This window comes from Gasterosteus aculeatus, chromosome X, assembly GCF_964276395.1.
Source record: "Gasterosteus aculeatus chromosome X, fGasAcu3.hap1.1, whole genome shotgun sequence".
In the NCBI taxonomy this organism is placed as follows: domain Eukaryota; kingdom Metazoa; phylum Chordata; class Actinopteri; order Perciformes; family Gasterosteidae; genus Gasterosteus; species Gasterosteus aculeatus.
Genome location: NC_135698.1, coordinates 14,889,146 through 14,903,614, shown reverse-complemented (window position 1 = coordinate 14,903,614; position 14,469 = coordinate 14,889,146). Strand labels below are relative to the sequence as shown.

General features: G+C 47.3%; 1 protein-coding gene across 1 annotated transcript; it reads left to right on the top strand.

Annotated features, from left to right (window-relative positions):
- The first annotated feature begins 244 nt into the window (after nt 1-244).
- Nucleotides 245-14,432, top strand: slc6a15 (solute carrier family 6 member 15). The gene is made up of 12 exons (XM_040162692.2): nt 245-440; nt 1,826-2,344; nt 4,974-5,131; nt 5,479-5,605; nt 6,538-6,719; nt 10,005-10,115; nt 10,956-11,197; nt 11,379-11,577; nt 11,998-12,190; nt 12,495-12,654; nt 12,803-12,965; nt 13,316-14,432. Exons 2-12 carry the CDS (start codon nt 2,029-2,031, stop codon nt 13,688-13,690), a joined length of 2,226 nt encoding a protein of 741 aa, XP_040018626.2. The 5' UTR covers nt 245-440; nt 1,826-2,028; the 3' UTR covers nt 13,691-14,432.
- Nucleotides 14,433-14,469: the final 37 nt, after the last annotated feature.

Sequence of the window (14,469 nt, the reverse complement as noted above, 5' to 3'; positions counted from 1 at the left end):
AAGCTTCACAGGGAGCGTGTGACGCGGAAAGGGCGACCTTGGTTGTGTCACAAAACCTCTGAATGAAAAATATAAAACACAGAATTCCCATATGAAAAGCGCATTAAGAAAATCACATCAGGAGAACGTGTGAATGTGTATAATTATCCAGTTTGGGTAAATGAGCGTTCATAAACAGAGGCACATTGTCCTTCCTGAGCCCGCCCCTCCGATGTGGTAGTGGACCGTACCAAGTAGGGCCCCTCCCCCCTCCCCGCCTCCTCTTCTTAGCGCTACATGTGCTGGCGACAGAACAAATCGAGGCACACAAGACATCGCAAACCCGTCCGAGCAGCTCCACGTCCACGCGAGTGATAATGACGGCCCCGTGCATGTGCTCTCACAATTTCATTCCTTGAGACGCGTCGTTTCATTGAAGGACCACTGCTCTTCCCACACTGGTGAGTAGACACCCTCAGTGGGTTTCAATGGGTGTATGAAGGGGGGGGCAGAGGGAGGCTGGGTGAGGTACCAGCGCAGGATGTCGCTGGTTTGTGGATGATGAAACACTTCTTACGAATGACATGCAGACATGTGGGCGAGAGAGACATCATTAATGCACGCGCGTTCCACGGGAACAGATTGTGCCCGTGGAAGCCACATGGCACCGGTGCCACTATTGTTTGTTATTGTTATTATCGTATCATTATCATTATTATTATTATTATCTCCCTGTGCATTTTCTGGCCTCGTCATCCCGGAGTCATGTGCACACGGAAAGAAAGAGAGAAGGCGGGTGGCGGGTGGGGCAAATAAAAATACATTTGATCTTCCTGCGTTTGCTAATCGTCCAGTTTTGAAACCTTATCCGGTTACAGCCTCCGTACAAAGAGGAATAAAGAGGCGCAGTGAAGGTTACCAGCATCCCTCCGGATTGCGCATTGGGACACGGCCGTTGCTTCATACAGATCGGGCTAATCTGGAGGCGGCAAAGGAAATCTATGAATCATTTAATCTGCCCCCCCACCCATCCGGGCACGGTTTGCAGCCTGACTCTGCAACATGGTGGCAACCGAAGAGCCCATATTCAGCCCATATTGTGAACCTGGAGCGCTCTACGATGCACACTTTTTTTTTTAAATCAGAGATGTGGCGCATGTTAACCCGTCTTACTGATGAAAACCGTACAACCTCTCCCAACGCTGCTTATATTAGATGAGAATAAAAAAAAAAAAAAGAGACGACCCTTTGTTTTCTCCGTATTGTGTCCCGCGTCTGTATTTTGGGGTGTTGATGTTCTTTATGAGCCACATGTGAGGGCTTCCCCCGTCCTGCGGGGGTTCGATTCCTCCCTTGAATAATTCAGGAGGCTGAGAATGTGATCGTCTCTGTCCCGGGACAGCGTCCCACAACCAGGCCACTGCTCCCTGTCCTTTGTGTATTTGTTTCTTCTTTTAGAACAATGCATCGTAATAATATGATCTCCATTCATTGATCTTGTGATTTTTTGCCCCATATAAGTCATGTGATTTCCATGTGAGAAACAACTGGCATAAAACAATAATTCTCTTTCGTCAGGTGAGATGATGTGAGTGCGAATTTAGGATTTCTTTTTCCCCAAATACACTGCTTGGCTTGTTGAAGTTTGTGGTTTTAGCTTTACACTCATAGGTATTTTGTTGTCTTCATTTGCCAAAAAGTTTTGGTGACAGAAAAAGGTAAACCATCCAGACGGCACTTTCCGTATAAAGAAGAACATTTGGCTGAAAGAAAACAAAACCGGTGACTCTTTGAATACAATAATCACCTGCTTACTAACTGCCATGGTTCTCCTTCCGCCCCGCAGACATTTGGTGATAATGATGAAATAAACCGCTTCCTGTGACCACTCAACCCTCCACGAACCGTCTCAAGACCCGCAGCTTTGCCCCCCCCCCCCCCCGTCAAAGTTCAAAAAGTGACTCTGCCCCCCCCCCCGTCCTCCACGAGCCCTTTTTAGCCAACTAGAAAAGACGTTCCACCCCTCGGCCCCTTGTTTCGCGTTATCAAATGCCCAAAAACGGCAAAGCCGTCAAGAGAGAGCTTGACGACGATGTCACGGAGTCCGTCAGGGACCTGCTTTCCAACGAGGACGCCTGCGACGACTCCTTCAAGAAGAGCTCTCTGATCGTCGGCGACCATGGCGGGGACGGGAAAGAGTGCGACGTGGAGGAGGGGGGCTCGCACGGAGAGGAGGAAGAGGAGGAGGAGGAGGAGCGCCCGGCCTGGAACAGCAAGCTGCAGTACATCCTGGCCCAGGTGGGCTTCTCCGTGGGCCTGGGTAACGTCTGGAGGTTCCCCTACCTGTGCCAGAAGAACGGAGGGGGTGAGTCACTCGCTGCCACTTCAGGGGTGGGACAAATGTGGAAAAAAAATAAATCACTAAAAACATCACGAGAACATCGCGAGCCGTTTGAACTTAAAACACTAACTTGTCATTTACTTGGTTGAAGTGCGAGGTTAATTCTTTACGTTGATTAACATAAATGCTCAATAACTCGTGAAATCTATGAATATGTTTAATACACGTGTCTTATCTTTCCAATACATTTTCTTGTGTGTTCTTTCACATAACAGAGACTATAGAAGTGTAAATAAAAGGTATATTCTCTTGTCGGGGGTCCTTGGCAAAAATAGATATCGAGAACGGATGATCGTTGTTATGACAACACAGGTCTTATTTTCATGGTTTAATGGCCTGGGAACATGACAACATCGCTACCTCAAAGAAAGAAACACCAGCCCTTAAATAACAACGGTTTAAATAAATTAACTGGTTGGTGGGGAGGTAAAAAGCTACAGTGAGCGCACCCCGAAAATGCAGCAGAGAGAAAACTGCACTGAGCCTGCAGAGCATTTCACATGTGCTTCAGACAAAGCACAACGTGTAATAATAGCACACGGAAGGGCCACATGCAGAACAAAACACCTGAAATAGAGCAAACAAGTTGACTTTAGAGCTCTTCTCTAATTTCCACAGATCAAATCAATTATGGATGTGAGCCACGTCTGCCTTGTGTGGGACCAGAGCCAGTTGGCGTCACAGGTTTCATGATAAATCATACGCATGTGGCTGGCGCTCGGTTTGTGTGCTCTCAGACACCAGAGGTGTGGTCTTCCTCTTTCCCTAACTGATGGTGTAGCTTTCATCATTCATGGCTCCAGGGATCCTGAATCTGTTCAACGTAAAAGTAAATGTGGTTGAGATAGAGATTCGCCGTCTCCTCCAAAAAGACTTGTTCTGCCCTCGTCTGTCAAAAGTGCTCGATGACCTTCAGGGTCAACATGAGAGTCACGTGACCATCTGCCTCTCTGTATGTATATATATATATATACATATATATATATATATATATATATTATAACTGTGCTGTCGGCGTGCAGAAAATCCTCCCCTCTCTGATGATTTCAGTCTAATAAAAACAGCATTCGACCCCCACTTTTCCCACAATGCCCTGCTTTACTCTCTCTTGTAGAGGGTCAGGATAATGTGTGTGTGTGTGTGTGTGTGTGTAGGTGATAAGGTGTTGCATCTCCCACCTGGAGATTACACAAAGCCATCGAGTCCCTCAACAAAGCTGATTAAATGAAACAGTCTCACTAAGGTTGTCCAGACACAATATAATCTCACTCCTAGTGTGATATTTATATAGCCGGTCATTGTTTAGTGTGTCCGGGGCTTCTGGGAACCACAACGGTAAAGATTCCTGCTAAAGTCTAAAATAACACAAGGAAAAGTCCACAAAAAACCCTACAATGGAAATCAATGGAGGAAAGCCTTCCCCTGTATACATTTGGGCCTTCTATTGATATTCCCGTATACTATTATTAGGGCTGGACAGTAATATTATTATTATTATGTATTTAGAATAGAAGAGTGACTTTGTGTTTTATAGTTGGATGAATTCTCAAAAGTCAACTTCCAGTAAAAAGTGTGTCTTTTTTATTGGTTGTGATGGATGACTTTGCGCCGAGTCGTCTCATATGGGACTAGCCGGGCATTCCAAGGACGGCGCACTCCAAGAGGTCGCGTTTGCAAAAACAGAAGCTCGTCTCAGTCAGTAGAAGTGACAAGCTAAATAACAGGCTTTTATTCTCATTATTAAATACACATGTCAGTTAATTCTCAAAGCTCAGTGTTTTATAACGATGCAATCATATTGTTATGAGTTTGTTCATGTACATCGTTTACATGAGCTCCATCTGTGTGTGTGTGTGTGTGTGTGTTATAGGGTCAATTTTAAACAGCTGTGATCACCCTGCTGTGTTCCTCTGTGATTAGATTAAAATGTGGCACATGTGTGTGTGTGTGTGTGTGTTCTGACGTGTGTCCATAAACGAAATTTCTTTGCAGTCCGTGTGGAGAATACAGTAATTACGGCAGTGACTACGTCAATAGTGTTCTCGTTGTGAATCATTCCTGCTCATACGACAGGCCGCTTGTTCCCGCACATGTGGCACTGCCTAGAAACAATAATTAACAGTAACAGAGTGACCGGACAGGATAAACCAGCTGTAAAGTGATCCGGAAGTGAAGAGAGTTGGTAAACTTTATCGAAAAGAAATGAAATGGACTCTGTTCCCATCAAAGTATTGCAGGTGTCCAAAGCAGACAGTCGAGCGCTTCAGAAGACAATGGGAACCCGCCAAGAAAGGTGCTCCCGTCCGAGCCGAAGCTGGGGGGGGGGGGGGGGGGGGGTGGAACTCGTCGGAGGATGTGAACGAACGGCCCACGCCAGATGAAACAATAAACACTGTTTAATCAGGGATTAAACTAACCGTAAAGACAATACACCCATGGCGGAAGTTTTGACGGCTTCACCGGTGAATCACAGTAAACACACCTGTGTCAAAGCCTCTATGTATTTGCATGTGGTCGATCTGTGTGAGAGGAATCACACACACACACACACACCCACACCAACTCCGCCCTGCGTACTGTCTTTGACCGGCAGGAGCCTACCTGGTGCCCTACCTCATCCTGCTGATTCTGATCGGCATCCCGCTCTTCTTCCTGGAGCTCGCCGTGGGACAGCGCATCCGCCGGGGCAGCATCGGGGTGTGGAACTACATCAGCCCTCGGCTGGGGGGCATCGGCTTCGCCAGCTGCATGGTGAGTCGCGCGGCAGTAAGAGGGTCTGACAAAGTGGTATTTTTGGAGGCCTAGCTCATTTTTCTTTTCTATTAGAGTTTGGGATTATTGCAGAAAAATGAAAATTGTTGGCGAGCAAAAGATAAAAGGTTTATGAGATTTACAGGACATTTAGTTGTTCAAAAATGTTCAACTGTCTTTATCGAGTCACTCAAGGATGTCTAAATGAGGCAAAAGGGGAAGAAACACTTTTCAATTTCTTCTTCTCAGAAAATACTATAAATAAAAATCGAGGTACTGACTACATTTAGTGTTTAGTGTTTTGGGGCGTCTGTGTGAAGTGGAACTGGCCTCTCTCCCCTGTTAAGGTGTGCTTCTTCGTGGCGCTCTACTACAACGTCATCATCGGCTGGAGCCTCTTCTACTTCTCGCAGTCCTTCCAGCAGCCTCTTCCGTGGCACGAGTGTCCGCTCGTCAAGAACAAGACCAGCACGTGTAAGACACAATCATGCACGCGCACAGCCGGACCACACCGCCGCGCTCCTTCTGCCAACCGTGTTGTGTTTCAGAAATGAAAAAAACTACTAATTAAATTAAATTACAATCAAAAGTATTTAATCGAAGAAGATGTGTTGTGCTGAAAAGAATTTCTAGTCTTCTGACCACTCAAAGCGCTTTAACACTACATGACATCATTCACCCATTCACACCCATTCACACACTGATGACAGGAGAACCACACACAGTGACACCTGCCCACCAGTAACTAACATCCACACACTGTAGTCGCAGCTACAGGAGCAATGTTGGGTTAACTGTCTTGCGCAAGGACACATTGACATGCGGGTTAGCAGAGCCTGGGATCGAACCGACAACCCTCTGATTGGACCGTGCTCCCCTCTCACCCACAGACCGCCCTCAGAACACATCAGCCGAGGAGCCGCTGGTCTCTGCCCATTGACCCCCCCATAGTGACCTAGAATTCAGGTGTCAAACGCAAGGCCCGTGGATCCAGCTAAGAGTAGCTGCTATTCCTAAAATGTCCACTAGGAGTCACACTCTGTGAGTGAGCACATGCGTTAGACCAGGGGGACCAGGTCGATCACCAACCCATTGGCGGTAGATCGCCTGCCATTAAAAGAAGAAAAAAAAACAGGTCACGACTGCTCCCGGTACGCAGCACTCTTGTTCCGATTGGTTACCGCTACTGCTCGTAAGGGCGAACTGCCCGAGCGGGGGGGGGGGGTAGATCGGCCTTAGTTAGACCTTTTCGGTGTTACTCGCTTGACAGTGACTGTGTCGCCCCTTGTCGGTTACATTTCATTGAATACAATCATAGCTGTGCATCTGCAGTGTTATTCCATTGTTTACAGTTTCAAAATGACAGTGGTGTTACACTATTCTCATTTCTTTATTGATTGGCTCAGATGTGGAGCCGGAGTGCGAGAAGAGCTCGGCCACCACCTACTACTGGTACCGCGAGGCCCTGAACATCTCCGACAACATCTCCGAGGGCGGGGGGCTCAACTGGAAGATGACGGTGTGCCTGCTGATCGCCTGGTCCATGGTTTGCCTCGCCATGATCAAGGGAATCCAGTCTTCTGGGAAGGTGAGGAAGCCTTTTGGAGGGGAGGTCTGATGGTGATGGGACTGGACGAATGTTTCTAATGATACAGACTCATTGATCTTGTGAGAGATCTCATGGCTCATGTTTATTACTGCAGCTTAATGTAGCCGAGCTGACAGCAGCGTGACTAGCGTCCAGAAGGATTAGCCCACCGGCTAAAGGCTGAGCTGCTCCTCTTCTTCTTTTACAGGTGATCTCTGCCGTTCCACACTTTCGCATGTCACATGGCGAGCATTAGCCGGGGCACGTCCGAGGTCACAGTCGAGCTCGCGCTAATTGGAAGAAGGATCGCACTTTTTAATCTTCCAGGAATGAGCTCCGATGGGGAAGTCGTTTGATTTTGGTCTTATCCTCCAGGGCTAGTTTGTGTCAAAATGAATACAGTATATTTCATGGATGCCAGTTTTATTTGGTCTACAAAATAAGTGGCGTCTCACGGAATTTCAATCAACTTAACGCAATGAAATGAGTCCTTGTAACGGGGCCAAAATCACGGAGAATTAACGCCCAGCTCTGTGGCTCATTTGGGCCGTTAAGCTTCTTTTAGCTCATTATTTTGGTTTCATGGCACATTTACCGTCTCTGCTGCTTTCATCCACTGCTGTACGCAGCTGTTTAAGACACGACGGCTCTGAATCCAACACCAAACCGTAGAGTTCCAAGCTAGCAATTGGCCGGTGAAGAAAGTGTAACATTTAGCAGTGGCATCAATCGAGCTAAAGAAAATATTGAATATGAACGTCTGTTTTGCTACTTCGCTAACAGTGTTAACCTTGAGGGGAATGCCTGTGTGTCCGCGCCATGGGGGGAATTCTAGCTCGCTTTATTATACCGATGTATGCAAGTGTTTTTCTGATAAGGTTTCAATCAATTATTTGATTGGATATATAGAAATTATTTGATTCAATATAAATCAACTGTTCAGGAAACCACTGCTATACCTACATAGCAAACAGTTCTTCGCTAACCCTTTGAACATCCCTTGATAAAGACTTTGTGTCTTGTCTTGTGTTGGCCTTTTCTCCAGTGATGCCACAACGCCGTTTGTTCACCGCAACAACCGCAGACGAAACGGCGAGCTGCTTTAATCTCGACCCGTGCTACTGTGCACTTTTTTTTTTCCAGCTCTTGACGGTCTCATTTACCCCGGCGGCCCGTAAAGAAATCACAGAAAAGGACAATCATTGTCACAATCACTGGCGCAACCGTGAATGAAGTCGTTCCACCGCCATCACCATATGCTAAATATAACCGGCTCTGCGAGGAGCCAAACGGAACCAGCCGGGCCACCGGGTGACTGCACAGTCTGAGCCAGATGGTCGCACTCAGCGCCTTTTGAGACGGCCGGAGGAGAACCGGGCCTGAATTTTGCCTCAAAAGGGGGGGGGGGGCGCGGCGCCAAGTGTCTTTGAAGTTCAATCAGCGCCGAGCGGCACAAAAGCATATTAATGGCCTCCTCTTCACCCGCGTTCACAAAAGCCTTTTCCAAGGAATATCCCCACCGCCATCTGCATTTTCTCCCCCGCGCGTGTGAGGGGGCGTGAAAGGGATCAGGCCATTTCGGTTACCATGGTTATACGCGCGCTCTTTTGGCTCGGCTTGATTGTCAAGAGTGTGGCCAAAAAAAAACAAAAAAAAAGATGGGGAAGGCATTGATGGATTATGATGGGGGGTTGTGGTGAAATTCATCAAAAGTCTTTAAATATTTATAAGTTGCTGCACACCGTTCAACGCAACTACATAGTGATAAAATGATGCAATATTTTACACACAAAACACCGATCATGGGAATCAGCTAAGGGCGGTTCTCAGTACACAACCTTCTCCGAGAAGCACACGCTATCTGCCACCACAACACAAACTCTTTTATAATAAAAGTATTTTCAGGTGACAAAGGAGCAGATATCCGCTTATCACACAAAATAGCAGCTTGTTTGGCTTTGTGCTGACCAAGGCCACCAGCGTGTTCTTCAACAAGTGAAGGGCGGACGAAGCAAAGCAGAGGCAATTAGGACATTTTATTTCAGCTGCAGCCGGAGACTTGCCCCTTTTGCAGCGGAATTACGGAGGTGGTAGAAACCATTTCATTAAAGTCGCAATAATACAATCCGTTTATTCCCCCAGTGGGACAGAAGTTGTTACGGCTGAACTATCCCTTTCCCTCAGAGACACGGCGCCGCCTCCTTCGGTTCTACGCACGGGACCACCGTGTGAGAGACGTCTCTGAATCACTAAGCGCTCTCATGACTCAATCCCAAACCATCTCATTCACCACGGCCCGCTCTTTAGTCCCGGGAGCGACCGGGAGGGGGAAGGAAAAGAGGCCCGCTGTCTAATTGGCACTATATGTTGGACAAAAGGCCTCGCACAGGCTGATGCTTAGAGTGCTGCGGCGATGACGAGGTTAGCAGCCCACTGGTTCCTTCGACAAAGGGCCAATGGGATCGTTCCATTGTCCAAGTCCGCTTATCATACTTTTTTTTTTGTCACAAGTACACTTTCACGAGTGCAAGAAAACAGGAAGCCAATGTGTATGAACAAACCGCACCACGGTCACATGACTTCTCGTTTCCACCACTAAGCTCCAGGCCAAAGGGTTCCTGATGAATTCTAGGAGCTTCATTGGGCAACTTGTTACCAGCCGCCTTTTTTTAAAGAAACTTGAAGATTCACAAGAGGGGTTTTCACTGCTGCGGTTTGTATCGTTAAAAGTTCCAATCTCTTAAGCACAGATGTTATTACAGGCATCAAACCCATGGACTTCGAGACGAGCAAAAGCTTCCATTTCAGGGTTTAGGAATCAAACTCGCAGCTTATGGAAGAAGTGTTGTCACTGTCAAAAATGCACGAAAGTTTTAACTCGATGTAAATGAGAAACAAAAACGTACTGTCAGCTGTAATGAAAGCAACTGCACAGGCTTCTCTACATATTTTTATGTCCAACACTGCATAGAGAATCAGGAAATGAGCTCGCACTACGTGAATATATCTATAGGAACGCACACTGTCATGTGGGCTTTTCTTCTCAATGGAACTGAACAGCAGTCATCTCAATACCAAGAATCTTATTTTTAATTAAATGAAACCAGTAAAACATGATTGTTCCTCATTGTTTAAATGCAACAGCTTGGTTGCATTTAACATTTTGTCTTCACAGCCTCTAATTAGTGTTTCAACGAGTCATTGAGATGTTATTAGACTTTTAAATAATATGCAGAGTGACTTTATAGGAGTACAGGTCCAACCGGAGGTTTTGTTTGCTTACAGGTGATGTACTTCAGCTCCCTGTTCCCCTACGTGGTCTTGATCTGCTTCCTGGTCCGCGCTCTGCTCCTGAAGGGCTCCGTGGACGGGATTCGACACATGTTCACGCCCAAGGTAACGCAAATTAATCAATCTGACTAAAGGTTATGTTTATGTATTGATGGTCGTATATGACAAATAATTAAAACAAGCATTTGAGTTTCTTACTTTTGCTTCAGTAATGACCCAGATGTTAATAGATCCAACATCCAAACATTACTAAATGTAGAAGTACTTTTCTAATTCCCAACATTTCCCGTAGAGCAATAATAAATATATACTGTAATATCGACTGCCGAGCTGAATCCACTCACTAGTTTAAAGGAAAAGAAAAAGGTGTCTGAATCCATTAAATCAAATCTATCGGCGCGATAGGCCGGCTCCTCGGGAGCAACTGGCCAATGGCGCTTCTGGCTGTGGAAGCGTGTCGCCATGGAAACACGAGTCACTGACGCTTTATGTAACAAAACCTGCCAGACGGTCTCGGCCTGTCTCGCCGAATCTGCTCTGTGTCCTCGGCTGACATCTTCAGCGACTTCAAACGGCGCGTTCAGGCACCTGCTCTCTGCTCAGTTTGAGACCTTTGTTAGAGGAAACTTCAACAGGGAAACTGTCAAGATAGCAGCTGTCAGTTGGCAAGATGGTTAATTAATGTAATTGTTCATTAGGCTGTCAATAGATTAAAAAAAATTAACTAATTAATCACACATTCCCGTTTTCTGGAGCCAATGCTGCTCTCTTCTTCTGGACAATATGACCTGAGAGTGAGAACAGCCGCTCACAGGGCACTGTGGTGGCTCTCTCCATCCTCCAACGCCTTGGTCTCTCCGAGCTGACTGACTGCAGCACGTGGAGTTTCCTGTCCAGTTTTAAGTGTACTCAAAACAGAGAATCTGCCTTCTATTGTCCCTTCAGTTGGAGATCATGTTGGAGGCCAAGGTGTGGCGAGAGGCTGCCACCCAGGTCTTCTTCGCCCTGGGCCTCGGCTTCGGCGGCGTCATCGCCTTCTCCAGCTACAACAAGCGGGACAACAACTGCCACTTCGATGCCGTCTTGGTGTCCTTCATCAATTTCTTCACCTCCGTGCTGGCCACCCTGGTGGTGTTCGCCGTGCTGGGCTTCAAGGCCAACATTATGATCAGCAAGTGTGTCGCGCTGTGAGTAGAGCGAGCCTTCTCTCACATTATATATTATCATTATATATATGTACGGACTCCCAACTGCTTCCTGCTGAACCATAACGTTAGCCTTTTAGGGAAAAGGATAAAGACTCGATTTAAAGAGATCGACCACAGTAACTGTCAATAACTCCCAGATGTTTATTTTGTATTTTGATAGAAACACCAATAAGATTGTGGGATTGTTGGGGACTGACATTGAAAGAAGCCTGATCCCCCACCACATCAACCTCACTCATGTTAACCAAGTCAGTGCTGAAGACTATCATCAGATGATCGAGATCATCAAAGGGGTGAAAGAGGACCAGTACCAGGCGCTGGGGCTGGATCCCTGCAGCATTGAGAAAGAGCTCAACAAGGTACAAATACGCCCAAATATTCATTTATACCACTTGTCGTGAAGGGTCTAATTTATCTTCAGTTGGTGTGAAAATTGTGGCATGATTAAATAATTAATTTATGGTAATTGAAAAGGCAAATGCACCTTCTTAGTGTTTGATGAATCCGATCTGATCAGTAAATGACATGGCATCAATGCTTTACGGCTAATGTTTCACAATAAAAGCTTTCAGAAAAAGGGAACGTTTTTTGCTGAACTGCTGAGTGGATTTTACTGTGAAACCGTGTTGACTTTTCATTGTACTTGCAAAATAGGGGTATTAGAAATAAATGTTCACAAGGGCCCCCATCTCACACAAAGCCCACCTCAGCTGAGGTCAAATAAGAACGCCCCAGGCCGCCGGTATCCAACCTCTTCTTCTTCTCCTCCCTGATAACAGGCGGTCCAGGGCACAGGCTTGGCCTTCATCGCCTTCACGGAGGCCATGACCCACTTCCCGGCCTCGCCCTTCTGGTCCGTCATGTTCTTCCTCATGCTGGTCAACCTGGGCCTGGGCAGCATGTTCGGCACCATCGAGGGCATCCTCACTCCGCTGATCGACACTTTCAAAGTCCGCAAGGAATTTCTCACAGGTTAGAAGGACCTCCAGAGCCTCTTCTTTAACTCGTGCAGGGTTCAGCTGCATCAACGGAACAATCACATTTGAAGAGCTACTCACACCCTTTGTGCCATAAATTGAGGGTTCATTTTCTATACGCAAAGGCATATGGTTAAAACAATTCAAACACAGATTAAACGGGTGTCAGTTCATCTCCACACACCTTCTGCTTTGACTCCTCCCTGCAGTGAAAGCATGCATGCCCGCCATACCTCCACCACTGTGCCGTACTATGCCTCATTGTAATGTACCCCCCCCCCACCCCCTTCCTCCCGCAGTGGGATGCTGCGTGTTGGCTTTCTCCATCGGCCTCCTGTTCGTGCAGCGCTCAGGGAACTACTTCGTGGCCATGTTCGACGACTACTCGGCCACGCTGCCTTTGCTCATCGTGGTGGTCCTGGAGAACGTGGCGGTCGCTTGGGTCTACGGGATCGACAAGTGAGAAGCCGCTCCGAGTAATTGGTCTCCTGTAGCGCGTGCACATCGGTATCAGAGGAAACCCGGCGTGGTTGGAGATACGGTTTGAACATTTGAAATACTGTGAGCTACGAATTCATCTGAGTCGCGTCCCTCTGTTGTCCCTCAGGTTCTTTGAAGACCTGAAGGACATGCTGGGCTTCACGCCGTACCGCTTCTACTACTACATGTGGAAGTACATCACACCCACCCTGTTGCTGGTGCTGCTGTGCGCCAGCTTCATCCAGCTGTCCTTGACGCCGCCCAGCTACAGCGCCTGGATACAGGAAGAGGTGAGTCCTTCTCCTGGAAGCAGTAAAAAAAAAAAAGCAGTAAAGGAATCAAAGCAGGGGGGTCAGACAATCCCGACAAAGGCGGACAATCAACAGGATGCGCCGGGCGTGTTTGATCACATCAAGAGCAAACTGGAGCGGAGGACAAGTGGGACAAAGTGTTCCCTGCGTCTGCTCCTTAAGTGGTCCGGTGGGGCTAAAGCAGCTCACCGATGTGGCCAATTAAAGGTTCACCTGCAGCCGGACTAAGGCTCTCTGTGATGTAGTACATTTTCTTAACCATCACTAGGAAAATAACCCCAAAAGGACATTTCAACGTGCGTCACCAACCTGCCGTTTTCTCCCTCCAGGCCAAAGAGCAGACGTTGCACTTCCCCCCGTGGGGCATCGTGGTCTGCATCTCCCTGGTGGTGATGGCCGTCATGCCCGTGCCCGTTGTCTTCGTGCTGCGTTACTTCAACATCATTGACGACGGCGCCAGCGGCCTCGCCACCGTCTCCTACAAGAAGGGCCGCATCATCAAGGAGACGGCCCTGCCGGGGGAGGACGACGATGCCAGCCTGATCCACGGCAGGTCTCCCAGCGAGGCGCCGTCGCCGATGCCCGGCAACAACATCTACCGCAAGCAGAGCGGCGGCCCCGGCACGGACATCGCACCAAACGGCCTCTACGGTATCGGTTACTTGATGGCCGACATGCCGGACATGCCCGAGTCAGACTTATAGACTGACCGGCTGGTCAACCCCCCCCGCGCCCCGCCCCCCTCCACTCTGTGTGCGTTTAGTTGGCCGTATCATAACTGTATATTTCACTTGTACTGTATATTTTCTGTAGATATCGTAGCTGCTCTCTTATTTGTCGTCTCTGAACCTTATGTAAACTATCCACCTTAAAATCAACCTAAAAAGGAGGAGCGGGAGCAAATGTCATCCTCGTCCAAACCGTCACAGACTTGCTTGGTCGTGTCCTTAAACGCACCGCTAGTTTCCTGTGACCTTGTTCCTCTTCTACCGCAGAGATCAGTTGTGAGCAATAAGGTGGGCGCCCCACCAGGCCTAAGAGTCTGCAAAGGGAGCAGGAAGGTCAAGAGGTCATGTGTAGGACTGCGCCTGCGTATCAAGCCAGCTTCGAGTCCTGCTGCAGGATTGTTTGAGAATAAAGTGTGCCTAAGTCATTTATATTTGTTTATAGAATACATGAGACGTTGTATATTTAAGGTATTCTGTAAATATAATATAAATATTATAAATATATTTATCTCGATAGTTTGGATATCAGAACACCAGGTTTTTTTCAAGGTTCAGAAGTACTTCAAATCCTTAACTCTTGTGTCTTTGTTTTTTACTAATGTGCTGTTAATGTTTGTGAGGACCGATTCCTCCTTGTACATAATTTTTTCCATGAAATGGCTTAAAATGCAATGTCTTTTTCTCCCCGTCAAAAATTAAAGATCAAATATGGCCCGTACCCTTAATCTAATGTGATTATTCTCGTGCTTTGCTTC